General features: G+C 39.2%; 1 protein-coding gene across 1 annotated transcript in view; it reads left to right on the top strand.

Moving 5' to 3' along the window:
* diaph2 (diaphanous-related formin 2) overlaps window positions 1-22641 on the top strand; it is a 559427-nt gene that overhangs the window by 324550 nt on the left and 212236 nt on the right. The window contains exons 21-22 of the mRNA XM_056270265.1: window positions 10847-10945; window positions 15149-15243. Of these exons, the coding sequence (XP_056126240.1) occupies window positions 10847-10945; window positions 15149-15243 (194 nt within the window). The remainder of the gene's footprint in view (window positions 1-10846; window positions 10946-15148; window positions 15244-22641) is intronic.

Below are 22641 nucleotides of genomic sequence, written 5' to 3'. Positions count from 1 at the left end.
ATGGATACATAGGCCAAACCACATAAAAGGAAAATTAAGAGATGAAAAATTAGATACATATTAATACATTTATCACATGGTTATATATATAGAATATATAGCATTTAAAGGGTTCATTTCTTCTTCTCAGGAAGAATTAAGAGAGTGTCACTCACAACTCTCTGGAAATTCCGTTGGGTCGTAAAGCTTGTTATCAGTCTTAATGTGTCCTGTAACAGGACACCAGGTTCTGCCAGTGGGTAGGCTTCATTTGTGGGGGAAGTTTCATAGAACTTTGTTGGAAGAGAGAGTTTGTTGGATTCTTCATTAAATATGATGATTAATTTGTGTGTGTGTGTCTGATTGGTCCAGACGCTACATATATATATATATATATATATATATATATATTGGTATTAAACCCAGCAGTATAAGTTTGATTAAAAAACTGCCATTGTCTGCTGAAGGGCTTATCTTTCACGAATACTGTAAAAGTTCCCGTCTATCTCTCTGTGCTCTCAAGCTACTCTTTTACAAAACAAATAAGTGCAGGAAGTTATGAGCGTAAAGCCTCAAAACTACATGCACTGGCATAGTTTATACACAATCCAATCCCTGAGTAATCCAGACAGCTGGTAACAGCAGGTCCCATAAACATCTCGTAATCCAGCCTGCCGGGGAAGCATTTGAGCGCACGGTTTGGACGCTGTATGCGTGGACACACTAATTCCAGAGTGAAGCAGGTCACAGCTTACACTTTAAAGACCTGTCAGCCCAGTAATCACTATATGAGTCAAACCTGAGATGGCACACAAAGCCGCTACCAGAATGTATGCTCACCCCATGCTCTATCATTATAACTCATTATGCTTGACTAGCTTTTGTCATTAAAGCAAACATTGAGGGCTGTAATCAAAGATGGAGGCTTTTTAGGAAGGCAGATCAGACATAATTGGCTGTTAGGGAAGAGCTATTTCTCAAAAGCTGTGCTTATAGACACTTTATCTGTATAGGGACTTCCTGTTTACCATAATTTCTGCTTCTGTATCCACACAAATTGTTCTTTTCTAGAATTCTCCATCGCATGGAAGGGTTGTCGTGCAACCAGAAGAAGTTTTGTGATGAAAGGACTCAGGGTTTGGCTCAAGCCTACTTGCACCTCTGACCACCCTGAGCATCTGGACCGGGGTCATCTCATGGAGCGTGAGCCTGAGCCAATGGAGGGCTTTCAAAAACAACAAGCTGCTCTCCTGAATTCTTAGGGCTATGATCCCTGGCTCTTCCTCACCTGAAAATGTTTTTATAGTGGGTTATGTTCCTCCTGCCCTCATCCTCCACTTCCCCTCCCCTGATCACTGTTCAACTGTCCCGGCTCTTTGATCTACTGCGTATAATGAAACAGATGAGCACAGACACTCATAATCAACCTGGTTTCTCTCAATGAGGTGAAATGAGTACAGAGGGTGTATTTGGATGCAATTCATGACTAGGGACACGTATTTCTGTGGTGTAGTGTTTTTAATCAGTCTGCGTCTGCTTTGACGTGTCACCTGTTCATGTTGGACGTGAGCTGACTGAGGAATAGTGACGTGGAGGGAACTATGAAAACCTTTATGAAACCACACACAAGCGTTCAATGCCTGTCAGGAATTGTTTACTCTTGGCAAGTGAATCCGTATGTCTGTGAAGAGCGGCAATGCATGAATTTTTATTGCAACTGCTTTTGGTGGGATTGTGAAGACTTACAATTACACTGTTCGTACCTGCTGTGGATTTGATTCCGACAGATAGCACTGTCTCACACTAACAAGCATAATTCCAGGCTGCCTTGATGAAAAAGTCATTTATTTAACTTTTCCCACAGGCAAACTTTGACTTTTGCATGCACAACACGTGAAGTACAGTATTTCCACACCATGGCAGACAAATTGTATCAAATCGGTTAACCTTCAAGATAGAAAGAATAATACCCAGCCACATGTTGAATAAAAAAAGTAAAAGTTAAATAAAATAAAAGGAAAAAAAAAAAACTGTTCTCAACAGGTTCTTATTTAATGCAATGACTCTTCACCCCCCTCCCACCCTTCAAATGATCAAACTATTCTTTGAAAGCCCTACCAGCTAGACTTACAACTACCAACACAGCATAGTGGTTGATCTCAAGGCCACAGATCTCCTTCAGAGAAGACAAACACAACCACACAACTTCAACACCCAGTCCCTGACCACAGGGAGTCATCAGAGACCATGTGTCCAGCAGTGGTCCTGTTCATGAGGTTCTGTATTACTAACTATAGCTCAGCTTGACACAGAGGGGGCCAGGCACAGTAAACATGTTATTTAATGTTACAATTTATGTAGTATGTCACTGTTCAAATTACAATTAAAAAGTGGGGTCCATAATATTTTTCTTTTTTAAAGAAATTAAAATACATACATAATCATCAAGAATGCATAATAATGTTACAAATTATTTCTATTTCAAATATGTTATTTTGAACTTTCTATTAATAAAAGAACCCTGAATTTTGAGGATTTTTCACAATATTTAGCAATACAATTGTTTTCATTGACAATTATAAGAAATATTTCCTAAAAAAAACAAATCAGCATATTAGAATAATTTCTGATGGAGCATGTGGCACTGAAGATTGGAGTAATGACTGCTGAAAATTCAGATTTGCCATCACAGGAATAAATAACTTTTATATAAAAAAAATTAAAGAAATATATATATATATATATATATATACATAAGTTATTTTAAATTGCCATAATATTTCACAATGTTACTGCTGTTGGCTTTTTCTCTGTTTACAGTGAGGTTCCATTTTATGTTGTCTGTAGATGGTGTATGAAACTTCAAAGAAAAATACTTTACAGCATTTATTAATTTAGGTTGCTGTTCACTTTAGCATATTTTACATATTTAAATATACATTCATTTTCAATGAGCAATAGTGTATGTATTAACATTAATCTAAATTAATAAATGCTGTAAAATAGTTTGTTAGTTCATGATATCTGTAATATGATTATACTAATGCTAACAAACTGAGCCTCATTTTAATGTGGTACTAAATAGTTTCTTATTCTCTTTAGAGGTGCACTCGGGGAAAGGTCAGTGAGAGTTTTATGCAATAAAACACTACAACAAGATGGACTGTTGTTATGTTAGGCAATAGATTCTTTCTAGACACTAGAAATAAACCATTTGTTGGCCATATGCCTCGGGGATGTGCTTTCAATACAGAATGAAAGTCAGTTAAATGTAATTGGTCAAACGAACCCTTAAACCAACCATCTCTTCTCGTAGCTCATTGGATGAGGGCCTGAATCCAAAGGGTATAGCTGTAAAGACCTTAGCGGCCAGTTAACAGTGACTCTTCCCACACTCTTTGCGCTTTTGAGCTGCCTAGCCAGAAATTAAAGAAATGTTGGGGTCTTGGTACTAATACTGCTGCTTAGAACCACAACCACAACCCATTCACATTCACACCACCCAGATCATCTCTAAGACATGATGTATTCCCCTCCGTCATTATTTCAGCACTGCCTCTTTGTTAATTCCAGGTGATATGCATTCTCACAAATGACCTTGCGATAAGGCGTAATGTCAGTACGATCCATCGTCTTTCATAGAAGCCTGTTTTCATTTCACACAAATGTGATCGTGCAAATTTAATACGAGAGATAACCTATTATCAGCTTCGCACGCTGCAGCTACAGGAGAGAGCTGTTAGTGCTGCTCTGCTATATTACCGTATGAATGTGCGTGCTAAGTGAGCTCCAAACCAAAAAAAAAGAAGCCATGCTTGAGCAAGTCCCTCTTAGAATGCCACAACAACCACTTGCTGTAATTAAGTGGAGGTTACAGCATTGCTTTGTCATTTGGCCTAAATCCATCATATGCTTCATGGCGTGAGTACGTTTGCTAACAGATTGCTAAATTTTGTGTTTCCCACAACCACAGAGGTTACTAAACAAAAGTTTTCTGACATGAGGAGGAGGAACAGGGCTTGACTATCCTCCTGAGCTTTTATCCAAGTCCAGCTGTTAGTTTCTCAGTCTCAGTGTGTCTCTCACTCATAATGAAACTGTTATAGAGCGAGTTGTTATTTGGGTCAGGCTGTGACCTTTTCTAGCCTCTTCTCCACTTAGTCTCCACAGGCTACCAGGAGAACCCAGGGTGAAAATCGGGAGTGTATTAGTGACCCCTGCACCTGGTCATGCTTTGAAAGTCTCTCAGGCATATCAGATCGCCCTCAGAGGGAATCAAGCTTTACCTGCCGCCCCATCACAATTATCATCAGCGCTAACCTCACCCTTTTCCCTTGTTATCGTTAAAGATGATGATAATTGCATGGATGGGAGAGTCGAGCCCTCTCCCCCAGCTGTTTTTTATGTTATTTTCTGTGCTATTCACCTTGAGGCGAGACAGCTTTGCCTGAGCTCCCCAGCACTGTGAAGGTCAAGACTGAGGAAAGGGGTAAGTCATTATAGGAAAGATACCTCCTAATAACCTGACATCAGAGAGAGGCTGAATTATACTCATTCAGACAGCTTCCTTTGTATTTATGGCCCACAGACCTGTTTGACATCAACAATCTCACGGATACTTGAGTTAGAACAGCTCAAATCGCTTCACTAATAAAAACGAATAGCTTCAGATGCAAATTTTTCAAACTGCATCATCAAAATGCACTCAGCTGTTCCGCCACATAATCTCCACCCCTAATTTAAAGCATACGTTAAACACTCGATGCCAGAATCTTCGTTATGCTGCGCTTAGATTCAATTTGTGTGCGTCTTTTCCTTATTGATCGCCCTTATCCGATCAATGCAGGTTCACTTGGATGAAAGAAAAATAAACCATTTCAGGTTTGTCCCTGAAGGATTTCTTTTTTTGAGTGTGAGCATGCATTCAAGAGGCTAGACGGTGGGAACGGCGTGGTGGGCTTGTATCCAGGCAATAAATTGGTTGCAGGGTTGAGAAAGAGACCTCTCTTTAGCCATAGTCACTGGCAGAAATAGTCACAGCTGTAATTCTCCAGTTTTCAAACCTCTATTGTGTGTTTGGGATGCCTTGTAGATCTGGCTGAGGATGTGAAGAAATTACAAAATCTTTTTTTTACACTCGAAGACTCGTATGACTGATTTTATTATGTGAGCAATATATTAAAAAATAAATCTGTTTTTGTCCAAACAATAGAAGTCAGTGGAGTCCAATTTTACTTTTTGACCCCACTGACATCCATTGCATGGGCAAAAATAGTTAAACATCTTAACTCTTGGTTTTAGAACAGTGTGGGCGTGAGTAAATGATGACACAATGTTCATTATTGTGTGAACTTTCCTTTACCATACTCTAATTGTTGAAGGATTTTTTCACTCAGGCTTGACTTAATTCCTGAAAGAAATCGTCTCATATTGATTGGCATTGTTCAAGTTTGGACAGTCAGTTTTGCAGAGGTAGATGAGTCATATTATTCCAGTCAGATTGTGGATTCCGACAATGCACTTCCCAGCCCAGACAGTCAGACTCCACATTGTCTGCTTCATCTGATTCGTTGCAGGGACATTGAACACATTTTAAGAGGACCTGTCATCAGTGTTTTCAGTCCTCCGTTCAACGTCTCTAGCTTTATGTCTCCATGACTGCTCTTGTGTGAATCATTTCGGTCCGGAAGCGAACATGTGGTAGTGTTTAGCTTGCTAATGCTCAAGGCTTTGGCTGCCTGGGGGGAGATATCACATGGACGGCTCCCAGCACAATGATTCAAGTCCAGTAAACAATCTCTACGCCCAAATGTGAAGAACTTTGGAAATGAGGAGCTCCCATGGGCTGCCCTCTGTCCAAAAATCACAGAAAGGGCTTGTTTGAACTTGAGTGTGTTTTTCTGTTGCCTTTTTTATTGCTTTTCTTATTGTAAGTTCTATTATTGCTATTGCATTTCACCCCTTGTTGCCTCCAAGAGCTATTCTCTCATCCCTACATATAACAATGTCTGTGGACCCAACACACATGTATGTGATTACTTTGGCAGGAGTAATCATGTACAGCTAATGTTTTACTAACATTTTGAAACCACCTTCCCCCTGAATACCTCTCGACTTTGTGTTTTCCTTCTAATGGATCACATTACTGAAGCATCACTGCTGTTTGTATTGCGTTGAAACACCCTGAACTAGGGCTGGGCGGTATGACGGTATATATCGTTACCGCGGTAGAAAATGTCAACCGTAACAGATTTTTTTATTCCGTGTATACCGCGAAATGCAAATAAGTGGGCGGGGTTAACTCGCGTGCAACGTGCGTAAGACTGAAACACTGAGAATTGTAAAAAGAAACATGGAGAAATCAGATCAAGAGGATCCACAAAGGAATTACATTTTCTAAAGGGTTGTTGTTGTTGTTAACGTGATATTTTCGGGGGGAAAGGCGCAGCAGTTAACTCAGTGCCCAGGCTACAGATTAGTGCACGCTCGCAACGGGGAAAGCTGGACAACAACAGTTATCAATATCGTAACGAATAGAAATAACCTTAAATAATGTATAGTTATCTGCATCTTTCCGTCTCTTATGTATAGTTTTTAAACACGCAAACAGTTTGGCGCCCGTGGTAATGAACAACCTGCTTGTTAAAGTGAATGTATAATCCTGTAGCCTATCTGAGGCAAAATTACTAAATATGCATCGCGAGTTATATATTTCTAACTCCAAACAATTGGCCACCGAACCAGCTGATACAATCTTCCTTTGATTCGATCCGTGATTACAACTTGACATTCAAATTAACCGATCGCATTTTACTGATGCAGAAGACGCGCGCGTGCACACGCACTGAGGGAGCGCGGTGTTCACCGGGCTATGGTCCAATAATGACGCAGTTACAAGGTGTGTATCTGTATAATTTAAACTAGGCTACTTAGTCCACACTAACAGTAGCTGCTGTTCGGTTTTCAAACTGCTGCTCTCCTTAGTCACTTCTGAACTTCTATTGATTAAAGCGCAGGGTGACGGGTTGCCAGATATCACAAAAAGAGCAAAACAAGCCCCTTAAAAACGCAGTGTAGCCAAAGCAGACATGGCAAAAATGTACCGGGGAACACATTTAAACAACTAGTATTACTATCCTACAAAATTAAAAGGAAATAACTAATTTATCATGAATAGAATAGTTCAATATAAAATATTCAGATATTATAAACTGATTGATGAAGTAAAGCATAACATGAGATTGAAAAATGATTCAGAAACACTTTATTTAAAGTTTAATTGCACCTATGAGTTGTATTTAATATCAATCAGTTGGGGGCAGTTTATCTAAAAGTTGATGAGTGTGTTTTGTTTATATTTAGCTATCTAAATAGTTTACCAAATAAATAATTTACCAAATAAGAGAAACAGAAAACAATGTGAAGTACTTTTCATTTCTAAAGTATTTGGGTTTATTTATTATACAAAGCCCTTTTTGTCGATTTTTCGAGAATAACTACATATATAAATATCTATATCGTGAAATATATCGTTACTGTGAAATAAAATGAGTCATACCGTGAAATAGAATTTTGGTCATACCGCCCACCCCTACCCTGAACATAACCAGTCCTTCACAGTCAGTTTATAAGAAAAAAAAAAAAAAAACACCTGGCTTCTTCATCAATGGCTGGCTCATTATTCAATTATTTATTACATTTTCCTGTATTAATTCATGTTATTTATGTCCTACATGTACGCAACATGTTTTGGATCAACTTTAATTTATTTGTATACATGTGTTTTTATTATGCACAGACACGGCATCTATTTTTGTAATGCTGCAAGGCGAGCTTACTTTTTTTTGGTTTACTGTATTTAACACAAAACTAACAAAAAAGGTTTATTTCTTCATTATGGTGTTTTAGGGAAGCAGTTAAGATCTTTGTTTTTGGATATTCGTCTGTGGTGGTGACTGCATTTGCACCAAAAAACAAAAAGAAGCAGCTCAGCAGGCGAAGGAGCAGTTTTAGTCTCTTGGAGGGGTGGCGAAGTCGTGTTCCCATCATCAGTGATGGATAGAGGGTGGAACTGTAGCTCATTCCTAATTATTATTATTATTATTATTTTATAATCGTATAATTTATTTTTATTAATTTTTATCATCTCTAATTATTTCTGTTAGAAACAGTGATGCACTCTGCTCGTCTAGTCATCCGGTTCATCAAGTTCTCACTTCCTGTAAAACTGCAGAATAGTGCAAGCCAGCAGATACAAACTCTGTCAGAAATATATAGGGAGGAGTGTAATTGAATCAGTTGGCCTACTGTAGATACAAAACAAAGCCTCCCAAACTGCCCACCTTTTCCACCTTAAGCGGAAGTATAGCGATGGGCTGAGCTGTGTCTGTTTCTCATTGATCCAGCATTGGTCAGAGAAGGCGCAGGCCTGGCGGGCTTCGGCTCTCTAACAGCTGAAGAGCCTGAGGATATGTTGAGAACATCCTGCTGAGAGCGTGGGCTACCCAGGTGGAAGAGCCAGCTGGTGGAAGGGTGTGACAATGCGCCTGAGGTGGTGGTGGGGGGGGATCTTAAGCTCCACAATATGGCTGAAAGCTGTTCCCTCACCTGCAGCCCTTCCCCTAAAAAATTAAGATCCTTTGGGAGCCCTGTTTCCTGATATATTTTTTTTCTCTGGTCTTCGGGTTTCTCAGATTTAAGCTGTTTTAGTGAAACACACACATAGTGCACTGCTGACTCTCTTGAGTTGAATCCTACCTGGCCTGCCACTCCTTGAAGCCTTTAGATCGTTTGACCCCATGCCATTATGGACCATCCATCCATCCGCCCATGCATACATACATGCATACATACGCAATCCCTGTTGTGGACCCATGCTGTCATCATTGTGAGACATATTTGAGACACCCTACCAGCAAGAAAGCAGAGAAAGGTTGTATTAAAAGTCACGTTAAAACTTCCCTCTTCTCAAGTAGACCACAAATCTGTAGTGCTGTGATCAGCTTGTGAAATTTATTTAATTATATATACAATTAATAACTTTTTGGAACTGCAAGTCCTGTCACCTGTTAAGGCGATACGATGCTCGTACAAATTAATTACTATCCATTCCGTCTAAGCACACCTGAGCTTTTAGCACCAAAAATAAGCAAATAAAGAAATAAGTTAAACTTTCAGAAGATCAAACTCTGTTAACATGTTCTGTAAAGTCACCATCACTTTAAATTCATGGAAAACGGACATGCATCAGTACCACAGTGCTATTGACACAGCAGAGGGCCTGTAGCCAGCAGGAAATCCACCTGCTTAGGAGATGCTCTTGCTTTGATAGCTCCTTCACATATGCAGATTTCTTGGGCGAGGCTTGTTTGTATGCGATTTCCTGGGAGACTTCCATCTTGGGCTTAAATAAATAGCGGAGTTGTGATGATTAGCGCTGAGGTGCGCTCCTACTCCCACAAGCAATCTGCCAAACCTAGACTTCTTCTGTCTTTGTTTTCACCTGAGATTTTCCCAGAATCTCTCTCTCCCCCGGATGGGTCCCAGAGCTACGACCTTTATTGCTCTCTAATTTAGTTACTTGGTAGTTGACTGTGACAATGGTTTGGCCGAGGAATTTGCTGACATGTTATGTCATTCAGGGAGAGATTCTCTTCAAGCAGAGCTCTAAGGAATCCAGTCCCTGGAATACCAGACACACATAAAGAATCAACGTTGGTTTGGGGCTGTTCAAAGCTGCCGTTCCTGCTGCTCCTTAGGATTACAGATATTACACAATTATCTCCATGGCTCTGAGCCGTTGACAGAGCAGGCCCTGTGTTTGTCAATAGCAGGCCCGCAAAATCTCCCTTCAATATACCGAGTAGTGCTGCAGTCATGAGCTGATGGTCTCTTTAAGCACATCGACTCTAGACGTCTGTCTCTCTGTCTGTTTTTCTATCTCACCTGTCTCTCTCTATTCCTTTCCATTTTCTCCTACCTCCTTTTTTTCTCCTCATCCCTCCCTTCCTCAGTTTTTTATGTCATGCTATAAAAGGGAAGTCTGGCATGCATCAGTATCTCGGTTTAATTGTGACACATCTGCCATGATCTAGAGTTTCTGTGTCCTTATGCTTTCCATCCAGGATCTGTTATCTGGGTGCCATATGTATAATTACCCTATAGAGAGGAGCATATGTAACTTTTTATTGCTATAACAGGAGCTCATATAAAGTGTGGTCCAAAGCACAGGAGTCATGCTTTTCATTTTGGTTAGCTGTATGACAAGACCGTATCTAATATAAAATAATCCATTTAATGTGAAACAATGTTTGTTTAGGTCTTGTTACTTTTTATTAGTGGTGCTTGCTAAGGGGGCCACTACTACCTATTTTCCTCTTACTTAAGGCTTAGAAGTATTTAATCTGTGAATTCTGTTATCTTTTACTCACCCACATGTCATTCCAAACTCGTATGACTTTCTTTGTGTAACACAAATAATATTCTGAAGAATGTTTCAGCTGTTTTGTCCTTACAACAGTCAACAGGGGTCCAAAACATAAAAGTAGTGTGAAATGGCTTGAATATCCATCTCTAATCATGTAAATATATCTCTAATCCATCTTATATATATATATATATATATATAAATATATATATATATATATATATTTATTTATTTATCTTAAACTTTTAAGCAAGCAACTATGAACTACCCAGAATACCTATAACAATATGCAGTCAATCTGTTTATGCTTGATGTCTGAAATTTGGTAAACTGAACATCTGATTCTGAACTCATTTTCTATTTTTCCTGAAAAATTGAGCAGATGCATTTACTGGTTTTGATAATTAATAGTTCCCTCTGGTTGTGTCTCTTTGCTTTCAGTGAAAAAGGACGTGGAAGAAACAGATGACAGGATGACACAATTCAAGAAAAAAGCAAAAGAGCTGCGAATTCTGGATGCCAAGACAGCTCAGAATCTGTGTAAGTTATCAGCATTCCATATCTGTGTCCCCTAACTCCCACCCAAGAGCCCCCAGATCTGGTTTTTGTTTTTTTCTTCCAAAGAAGTTACATTTGTCTCTAAATAATTGTCTTTTTTTATTATTCATTATTATTATTATTATTATTATTATTATTATTATCATCCTAGGTATTTTGCTCCATACTAGACTTTCTCTCTACTAAAAGCAGTTAAGGCTGCTGGATCTATAGCCACAATGTTTTCAGGCTTTGACTGACACTTTTCCTCTGTTCTCTTCTGTTTGTTTGTTTTCTTTCTCCTACATATCATGTCAACTTTAAAATTCCTCTTATCCTCTTGTATTGTCAAACAGCATTCGGCAGTATCCGCTTTTCCTGCAACAGGTTTTTGAGGATGCTTTTTTTGATAATGTATTCAACCCGATTCCTCTGATATCAGTTGTACCGTAAACACATAGGAGGATAACAGAAATAAAAAGGACAAAGCATTTTGTTTGTGTCTGCCTCATCGTATCCACACACAAAGCCAAATAGTTCCCTAAAACCTTTATGCGAATAAGGGACCAAAGTCTAATTTGTTTTTGTTTTTTTGTTTGTTCTTTCCCCACACGTAAATCAAATCCAGTTATCAGTAAATTAATTAATTTGTTAATTTATTTATTCCAAATGATTTTAAAATAAAATCAGTTACATTAGGCCATGTTTACTGTCATATTTGTTTGTCTGTACCCCACTGTCTTGTTTGTCTATACCCCATAGCACTGAAACTAGTTTGACCCTATACTCGACAACAGGAACCACCTGTTTATGTCACAGGTTGCTTTGTGGTCCATATTGATCAGCCTACCTTGTGCCATTTAGCAACTCTCTGTCTCACTTAAACTGCCACCCTCTTTCCCCCCTCTTGAATCTTCAAGGAGTGTGTGTGTGTGTGTGTGTCTGTGTGTGTGTGTCTATGTGTGTGAATTCATTGTGTTCTCAGGAGTGTCTGCGACTCTTTGGACTCTGATTGATGAAAGCAGTATGAGAATGCAATTTTATTCTTCTTTGGAAATGTTGGCTTCTTTGTCTGGGAGAGGAGAACACCTTAGATATACAATATCACACTTAATGAAATATTCATAGCAAATGCTAAAATAACCAGCCACCTGAGTATATGTCCTACCCATGCTTGTTTTCATCCTACCCGGAAGCGTACTTGGATTCCAATTGAATACATCAATGCAATTTGAATGTGTGAATAGAACAAAATGAAGCTCTGAGTCTGGCTATAGTTCTGCTGTTGAAGAATATATATTAAGCCACATTATCCGAATGTTGGTTTAACAGAGATAATAGATATATAACATTTATTTACATATATTTAGATTTTCAGCACTTGCTGTTGCAAAGCTTTCTGTAATGATTCTAGGGTGTTATGTGTGATTGCCCGTCTGTCTGTCTGTCTGTCTTTTTGTCTATCTCTCTATAGTCTGGTAGGCAAAATTGTCTTATATACTCTCATTGCTTAACTATGGGTAATAATAATAGAGATGCTTGTGTCAGTCAACACTAAAAATACAACAAAAGACATACCATTTTCGTTATTCGTATAACATGCTCAGTTAGTGTGTCTGAAGGACATCAGGGTCAGGTTTTGTGTGTGCGCGCTTGTTTTTTCTTTTTCTTTTCTTTTTTCTTCTTCTATTAGAACTGGAGCAGATGAAGATAGCCCTAACAGTAAAGATCCCAGTGACATTTCTCTCTTCCCTTCATTCACTCACTTTCTCTTATTTTCACATTCTCATTCTCTTGTGCTCTGTCTCATTTCCGCTAGTTCTTTACCCAGCCTTTGATGCACAACACACACACACACACACTCACATACCACTTCAGGCTTTAGAGTAACTAATGCCAGCACACGAGTGGGAGTGCTGTTACACATTCACTTCAGCCACAAATCTGTCATTCTTCACAGAGAAAGGAAAAGGGAGGTGGGACAGGAAAACAGAAAGAGGGAGTGTAAAAGCATCGTATAAGGCACTATTTGAAAGGCCAATGTACATTTCTGTGGGGCATAAATGTTCTGTTATTTATATTTTTATTTAGGATAGGGGCCTCACAAACAAGACAGGGTTGTTCCAGGGTTGTGGAAATGACCCAAAGTACATGTGGGACAGGGAGAGTTAGTCATACCCCCAGGTATCCATTTCTGTCTCCCCCTCGTGCTGAGAGTACAGTCTGTCGGCTGACTGGACAAAACCCACACTTTCTTTGTTTGGCCATGAATTTTTCTGGTTAGGAAAACTTGCTGAGTTCATTGGTCCTGGGGACCTATGAACAATCTTACACAGACACGCACATGATCCCACACATCATTGTGAGTGTAAAGAGAAGCTGGATAGTATATGCTACTTTGGACCCGGGGCCCGGGTGGGGCTCCGTGCTCAGCTGAAACAATATTCCAGATGAGATGAAGAGGTTGTGAATATCATGAGTGCAGGAGGAACCAAGCAAAGCAGGCAACCACTACATGAAGTCATGCTCCTCTGTTAACACAGAGATACCCAGCAGAGCTCTGTGGTCCGTAAGCATGTTTAACAATCCCAGCATTCCTTTTTACAAATATAGCGGGCTGCATTTAAAGCAAAGTGTGAGTTACTATAAATTATGCCAGTGTGTGGAGGCGGTTTAGTATAGAAAGCGTTTTATATATGGGGAGGAAGTGCTCTTTTTTGCTTTAATGCTTGCAATTTGGTGGACTTGCAGTGATTTCTTTGTTGGAAAATGTGACTAAATCCCCAGGCTGATGAGTTGTGGATATGAACGGAAATTAATTATGGGATGCATCTGTCATGGACAAACTTGTTAGAGGAAAAAGTCAGGATAATGTGAATATGTAAATTATACTCATGAATCAACAGATGAAGCGAATGCATTTGTCATCCAATTATTTTTTTTTAAGAAATGTGATACGTTCTGACTGGAGGTTGTTAAACTCACCACATTCAGTGACTAACCATGTGTTTGTTTATTGGCATGCGATACTCTTGATGATTGGCTCATCATCATGCTACTGATGGTTTGTTCATTAGCATATCCCTATAGCCAGGCTGTATTGTATTGTAAGGCTGGTTTTAAAACCTTGTTGGCATGTCGAACCTACAATAATAATTTCTCCTAGGCCATTGTATCCAGATGAGCCCCCTCCTTTGAAATGCCACCGTGTTTGCTCTACCTTCATCTCCCAAATAATGTTTTTTATAAAATAAGATAAAAAAATAGAACTCTCTTTTCTCTGAAGAAACCGGCATATTGTCACACGCAGATGGCCGACTAATGAATTGCAGAAAATAGAGCATAGTTTCACAGAGACCCAGTCAATCAGCTGGTGGGAATGTTCATCAGAAGTTGGACCTGTTTCACCTGCACACCAGAGAGCTGGATGAGGCAGAAGGGCCTTTGCATTCACTGGCTGGTGCAATTCAGAGAGCAATGGAGAAATCTGATCAAATAAATACATATTTCAGAGAACATACACTCACATATAACCTTCAGTATATCCACTCAGCTCTGCATTCCCATAAAATTTGCTAAAATAGCTCAGAGGTAGGTGATACAAAACAAGAGTGACCCTTTGAATGTTTCTGTGCTATAATCATTTGCCAGAAAAAAAATGAGGTTCTGCTCAACATTGTTTCCAGACACCACTGGAAAACCCTTGACTGTTTTAATCTGTGAATGTTCAGGTAATTTTAACCTCAATGCAGTAACTGCTTCAGACATAAATGTACAATTATGTTCGGTCCCCCACTGATGTGCTTTAAACTGCACACTATGAGCTATATGCTGTAATTATAGACTATTCTTTCCTCAGGAGTGGTGGAGGTGATCAAATTCAACTGTTGGGTAAATTGCACCTGTTGTTCTCTGCATTTCATCCTAGGTGAGAGTTTAAGATGTTAGGTTGTTATCATGTGATAAGGCCCCAAATCTGAGGCTAATTTAGCTGATTTTATTGCTGAAAGAAAATGTTTCTCTTTCACCACCAATTGCCCCAAAGTGGAACAAACACTCTATCAGTGTTTTACCATCCACCTGAGAAGTTGACGTTGTCCCGTGCTCATTTCTAAAGGGGGACACCTGTTGGACTCTTACACTCTAAACTAGAGGGCCAGAAAATGACTCATCTTTTTTCTTATTTTTTTTTTTCTCTCTGAACAGCAATTTTCCTGGGATCATTCCGGCTGCCTTATGAAGAGATCCGTGATATCGTGGTGCAGGTGGATGAGGAGAGGCTAAGTGAAGCATTAATCCAGGTGAGTTGTGTGTGCATAGGCACTTTCATATAATGCAGCCTGATCCACCATTTGAAACCTTTATCCGCTCACAGGGCAATGTGTAAAATGTAAAAACATTCTTGCCAAAATCCAGTCCAGGTACTGCATAACAAAAATTAAAACATAAATAGTGATAGTTCTCACACACACACACACACAATATAACATTGTTTAATAAATTCAAATGTTTTATGTAAAAGAAAGTATTTTATTATTGCTATTTATTGATGTTTTCTTTTTAAAGATGGGATTTAGAATATAAAATTGATTAAAAAATAAAAAATAATTTAGCAATGTTATATTATCTTAGGCCTTGTCCACACGGACACGGGTATTTTTATAACCGGAGTTTTTCCTACAGCGTAAAAAAAAAAAAAAATCCCGTCCACACATGCTTGGTCTCCGTCTACATGAAAACGCAAAAACACGTATCAAGCGTGGTCAAGAGCATGCCACGCCAGCAGGCGGCGATATAAACCTTAACCGTAAAGCCACGTTGGCCAATCAGAAGCGCAAATCTGAGGTCAAACACAGCGGATAACGGCGCACGCTCTGACGTCGCAAGGCAAAAACCCCGGTTTCACTGTCTACACGACAACACTGTAACCGGCGTTTCTGAAAATCCTCACCCCTGGCAGGGGTTTTCAAAAATGTTCGGTTTCAGTGCGTTTTCGTGTGGACGAACGGCCGAACCGTGTAAAAAAAGTCACGGTTATAAAAATACCCGTGTCCGTGTGGACAGGGCCTTAGTTTGGAGTCGTAAAAGTCAACCATCCATACATCCCTCCATCCATCCATCCATGCAAAATATTTAGTTTTCATTAATGACAAATATCTTGGATATTCCAGTGTGTGTGTGTGTGTGTGTGAGAGAGAGAGAACTTTTGACACATAGAAACATACCAAACCGCTACGCAGATACATCTATTTTGTGAAAGCCAGACATGCATGGGAAATTTCTGAATAGCATTTGTAAAAATGTCCTACGTTTGTCTTTGCTCAGAGATTTGTCATGCCTACAGATGACTGTGTGCATTTGAAAGGCTTCATTAAAGAGATGTATTTGATGCCAGGCAGTGCTTCGTGTACAATACTCTGTCTGCTCTCATTCACCAGGCCAATAGAAGCTCCACTTTCACTCTTTCATAATAGCTGCTTTGGGACAGGACTTGGCAAAACTCCTACTGCTCCACCCTCCCTCCCACTGCCCTTTGTGTTACAGGCAAGATTGATGATCCTTCAGGAAGCTCTTCACGCCCTGACTGTCTCAGTGGTTTTTGTTAATCTTAAACGTGGTAATTGCAAATGGCATGTGTTTCCTGAACTAAAGATACCTCAGCTGTCTATGAAAGAGTTGATCTCATTTACATTAGACCACCCTTTGCCTCTAACCCTCAAAGCCTCTGGTGGCTTTTTCACCACTGTGAATTAGTTGGATTTGAATGAGTCAACTCAGTTTCACATTTGACAGCCTGCCGTCTATCTCAGAGACCACTAAGGGGAATTGCAACTTTTATTTGAGCTGTTTGCTTCTCAAGTTATTGGGCCATGTCCAAGTGCCAGAATTTATCTGTACTGTCTGTTGGTGTTTTTGTTCTATATACAGTAGATTAGTTTTTTTTTTGTTATTTTCTGTCTGTATTTAGTTCTCCTTGCTCTTCTTTGAAAGCTGGGGAAAGGTGGAGGAGATAAGGAATATTTAGATGTCCTGGTCCACATTGGCCCTTCTTGGCTGTTACTGGGAGCAGAGATGACCTTTAATTGCCAGGTGGTTTGGGCTGGGTGTGTGGAAGCCTGAACTGAGGTGACAGCCCTCTCGCTCTTTACAGAAGCAGAAGAGCTAAACTGATGACCTTTTCTCACATTCAGCTGCGCTTTATAGAGGAGATTCATCTGTCAGGTTTGCACACCTCTTTCCATTTTCTCTATTCTCAGTTTAATCCTTCTTTCGAGTTATGCCTCTCTCTCTCTCTCTCTCTCTCTCTCTCTCTCTCTCTCTCTCTCTCTCTCTCTCTCTCTCTCTCTCTCTCTCTCTCTCTCTCTCTCTCTCTCTCTCTCTCTCTCTCTCTCTCTCTCTCTCTCTCTCTCTCTCTCTCTCTCTCTCTCTCTCTCTCTCTCTCTCTCTCTCTCTCTCTCTCTCTCTCTCTCTCTCTCTCTCTCTCTCTCTCTCTCTCTCTCTCTCTCTCTCTCTCTCTCTCGCCCAAACCCTCCCCCTCACATTTATCATCTTCATCACCCCATCGTAATCCCTGGAACTTAAATAGCCATGGCATGATATCCTCATCCTTGAGGGGGAGGTGATGCACAGGTCCTGTTTTATGTCCTTACACAGTAATGGTATAGGTTTTTTAGTGGCTCTCTGGAATGACATAAATGCCTCAGTCGTGCCGACGGGATGTTGGCAGAGGTTTGTTGGTAGGCTTGAAGGCACAGACAGACGTGCCTCTGAACCACTCAAGCAATATGGATAGAGAGAGTTCTGAGTATTGTTATTTTTCATTTTCCTTTCTCCTAGGGTAAGTTCATGGTGGTTGCTACCTTGACATCATTCACACTGCATCAAGGAAATGTCACGTCTCAAAATAGGAAAGATGGCCAGATGAGTGTAAATTTCCCAGTGGTCACACTGACGATTCAGACTGGCTGTTAGAAGAAAGGAGCATACCGTTTTTCACGGATGAGCGAGTGATGTTCTATATATTACTTCTAAATAAATGTTAATTCTGTTATATTGTCTAAGTATTTCATAAGATTGTTATTGGAAATTAAAAAAAAGTTGTGATTGAACCAAGTGGAGTATCTAATTATAAGGGCACATACACACTAGAAAATAGATAGGGATTTGTATTGGATTTGTTTGGTTTTTGTTTTGATGGGAAAAAAACATTATTTAAATTCAGATTGGTGGCAATATCAGAGTTCTTCTCAGGCTGTGGTCACATAACAGAGTGTCTGTTTGCTTTACACCTTATATTCTACCCATACATCCTCGAGGTGCATAGTCGAAAGATAATCAAAGGATTCACAGCATCTTGTGACACAGCATAATCTTAAGTGTAGGTGCCAAGAAGAGAAGAAAGTTCTGTGTTTTTCTGGATTTGATTTGTAATGTAAGTGATGTCTTGGTGTGGGCAGTTTTGCTAAACAGTCACCTACAGATGCTTTGGAGCTGATTGGTTCAGTGTACTCCATCCTACACTTGCAATACTCCTCTAGCTTTATCTGATCATGCGAGCGATGCACAGATCTGTAAACCCCAGCAGGCTTGCCGGGGTGTAGCATCCATACAGTAGGCGTGTGAAGCCTGTCATCTAACGCTTGCCTGCACAGCCAAGCACTCAGACACTTACTTTTCATTGTCTGGAGAAAAATGCAATGCCTCACTCAGTCGTTCTCTCTCGCTTTCTTTCTCTCTCTGACAGGAATGTGGCTTAGCCTCTCTCTTTATTTTTGACTCTGTCCCTCTTTTCCATTTTTTACGGTTTTTTTTTTTTGCTTTGTTGATGTCATTCCACATTTTCCTATCACACAAGCAAAGAACTGTCATCCCAATGACAACAAAGAGCCTGCAAAACAATCAGATAAAAAGCATTTATTATAGTCACTGGTCCATGCAAAGGTCTGCATGAAAAAGGCATACTTGCTGACAAAGACTCTCTGCCCCATTGTAGAGGTGTGACATAGAAGAGAAATAGATTGAAGACTGGGCATGTGCATAAGAGACCAAGGTCCATACGCCGGCATTGTGTTTGCACCAGTTGTTTTTGCCCCAAAGAAGCCAGGCTCAGCTCTGCTTTTTCCAAGCCACCAATGAAGCCACAGCCTTAAATATTGCACTCTGACAAATCCCCTTCACTCGGCATCATGCTTTTATATTAATACTAGGGCTGTCAATCGATTAAAATTTTTAATCTAATTAATTACATACTCTGTAATTAATTAATCTAAATTAATCGCAAACACAATCTTACAATGTTTACATGGGACAATTTCTGGTAAGCTACGTTTTTATTATTATTGCTTGAGACAAATTTCACGATTTCAATATAATTTAATTCTTGTGATTTGATGCAATATTGACTCATTTGGATAAATAGGTACACAAGATAGGCATTCATTTTTCTCAAGAAAAATTAAAAATCGCACCCAATGCTGTAAAAATACAGAGAGCCATATCAGCTGGTAGTATTTAAGGTTAAAAATAGCTCATATTAAATATAATGCGTGTTTATTACAAATAACAACTTTGATATAAGTAAAAATATAATACATATGTAATATAGTAGTAGGCTACATACATTTAGAAAAATACTCTCTATAGCTCTTTTTTTATAGCCAACTAACGTGCTATATGGTCATGAAATGGCTTTCCTGAGGTAACTTAGGCTAAATGTTATGTGACATAATTGTTCTCCAGCTGTTTAATTGACCTCTTTTCGCGGTTGAAAAACACTGATTGATCGAGGAATATACATTTCGGCTGCCGAAATTCGGCTGCCGAAAGTTTTAGGCTGCCCTACTTTATCTTTCAACATTGGTCATTCGTGTTTATTTACTATTAGCTAGAGATGATCGGTTCACGTGCGCTATGGGATCTGTCATGACTCATGTCACATTTACAAGCGCCAAAACGGTATTTATTGTTTGATTTTCGTAATAAAATTGACAGAATCTGAGAGCTGAGATTTTTTAAATATCATAAGTAACGTGCTCTGTCTTGTCTGTTTCCGTGTCCTCTCTTTGGTGCGCGATTTTTCTGTGCGTGAGAAAATGGTTGTGTGACGTGAGAGCGCGTGAAAAGTTACAACACACACACACACAAGCGCGCTTTCTCTCAGACACACTCACCGACTCACGCACACACTCCTGGATGCTTTGCATTGATGTGGTACTTTAGAGTTGACGAACTCTGTTTGTTATAAGTAAATGTTCCAAACAATGATCCAAGCAGCGCGTTCTTGTCTCCCTCCTTTATACACAAATGGTGGCTACGGCTAGAACGGCTCCGCAAAGGTCAAAACGGATCAATGGTTTAATCTGCGTTATTTTTTTAACGCGTTATTTCTTCTCAGATTAATTAATCGAAATTAACGCGTTATTTTGACAGCCCTAATTAATACACATCCATTTCTATCACGCACAACTGAGTTCAGCAGCTACACCCTCCTGACCCCATATGAAATGTGTGATGATAAGCCTGAAGGTTTTCTCTTTTTTTACGGAAAATCTTGGACCCCCCTTTTTTGTGATTCTGCTAAATCTCTGTTATCAATTTAGATGATAATTAGAGAAACACACACCAGGATTTCTCGTATTGCCAGGGAGGCAGTATCTTAAAATTGTGTTCTCCAGTGGTGCCTTAATCTCTCAAAGAACCCTCCCGCAGCCCTCTGGGAAGACTTTAATGCTGGGATAGTGGTTTTTGGTTCAATGCCCTTGTACCGCTGATGCCAAAAGCACAGTAACGCCAAAAGCCAGAACAATGCAGATATCATTAATAAGCTCTCAAAGGCTCTGGCCCTCTCTGAAATAATGCACCAGTGGCATGATAGTGTGCTGAGAATATGACAACAGACCACAATTCGATGTAATGCAATATGATGACAAAGTAACAGGTTAGCCCTGATAAAGGAAGAGAATGGTGAGGGATAAACAAGGATTTTGTCAGCAGTTTTCTCGGCAGAAGAGTTTTAGAGAACAATATCACCGCCCAATCGCTACATTCTCATGGATTAATGTTTCTTATTCTTTCTCACTCACTCTCCATACGAGTGTTGTAGTTGGGCACTGTGCTGGCCTGGAGCAAAACTTTATCTTGGAATTCTAATAAGCTTTTCTATCTACATCATATTCAAGATGGACTCAACCTTTGTACTCTTTGTATAGCGCTATCAACAGGGAGCTGTGTAATGAACACTAATAGCTTTCATTTGAAAATGACCCACTGCACGTCTCTCTTATAACCTCACATGCTTTCATTACAGCAGGGCTAAGCTCAGTTCAGCTCAGTTTAATGCGTTCAATGATAGCCAGTTATTCACAGGAAATAGTACTGTGGGCTTTGACACTTATTCTGTTGTGGTTTCAAATGATCTTTCTTCTTTTGTTTTAAACTTCAAACTAAACTAAATATATCACATATATTATTGGCCAATATATTTACTATAACATTTAAGTCATGACTCGATAAAGTGGTTTAATTGCTTTCCAGGTTTCTTCTCATTAGATTCACAGATATCTGTGTAAACCTAGCTCGATTCATGCATGCTGCATGCTGGAAGCAGAGTCATATACATGCAGTTTTGATTTTGCACACCTTGTGTGTATTAGAAATGTATACTATTTGAATGAAGATAAACAATTAAGTATATAATATTTATATTAATATAGTACCTACTGCAAACTATATTGTCCTCTAATAATATTTTTTTAATATTATCAGAGACTATATATTTGTTTATTGTCAGATTTACTTAATTCAGCCATTCATTCATTTATTCATTCAGTCCCCAAACTCTGACTAAAATGTTTGTAAATAAGACAAAAAAAAATGCTATATCATTTAATTTGAACTTTTTTGATACTGATTAACAGAACAACTGATCAAAATAAAAATCTTTCTACAAATCAGTCAGAATTGATTGAATTTACAGAAATAAGAAATATATATATATATATATATATATACATACTTTTTTTTCCTTATTCTGACTGATTTGTAGAAAGATTTTCATTTTGATCCGTTTTTACACATGATTTAAGCATGTTATATAGGTTGATGTAAGTCAGCGAGATGGCCTTGTTTACCTGTCTCTCTGACTGTCTCCATCAACACAGACTGAAAACACCCAAAATATATTCTCATTTCACACTCAACACTGCCTATTACTTGTCAGTCTTCACTGTTTCATGTGCTGATCTTCACCAGGACTATGTCTGCCAGTCACTGTGGAAAGTCCTCCTCTTCTCTCACAAGCAGTGTTTTCAATCATAGAAGATAGTCTATAGCATGACTGTGTTGTGTTTGTCATTGTGTGAGGTGGGGGGAGACAGGTCAAACAACTTTTGCAGGAACTATAGGACCACGCCACACAAGACTGTCTATTTAACAATCAGGTTCTCCCCAGAGTCCAGTGACATCATCACTTACGATGTGTCATTCCATCGACTTTACCGTGTTTCTGTAATTACATATCATAGGCTATTTTCTGAGAGAGTAGATGTATTATGAATGGATTTTTTTTTTTCAATTTTGAACATTTGCTTGCCACATTAGTATGCCCCTGCAGTACCTTCTCGTTGTTATGAATTATGCCAGTCATTCCTTAGTATTCATCCCCATTGACCGCTAGACTACTGCAAAGGAAATGTACTAAT

This window comes from Rhinichthys klamathensis, unplaced genomic scaffold, assembly GCF_029890125.1.
Source record: "Rhinichthys klamathensis goyatoka isolate OS25496 unplaced genomic scaffold, OSU_Roscu_1.1 h1tg000301l_1, whole genome shotgun sequence".
NCBI classification, from domain to species: domain Eukaryota; kingdom Metazoa; phylum Chordata; class Actinopteri; order Cypriniformes; family Leuciscidae; genus Rhinichthys; species Rhinichthys klamathensis.
This window is presented reverse-complemented; position numbering and strand designations above follow the sequence as displayed.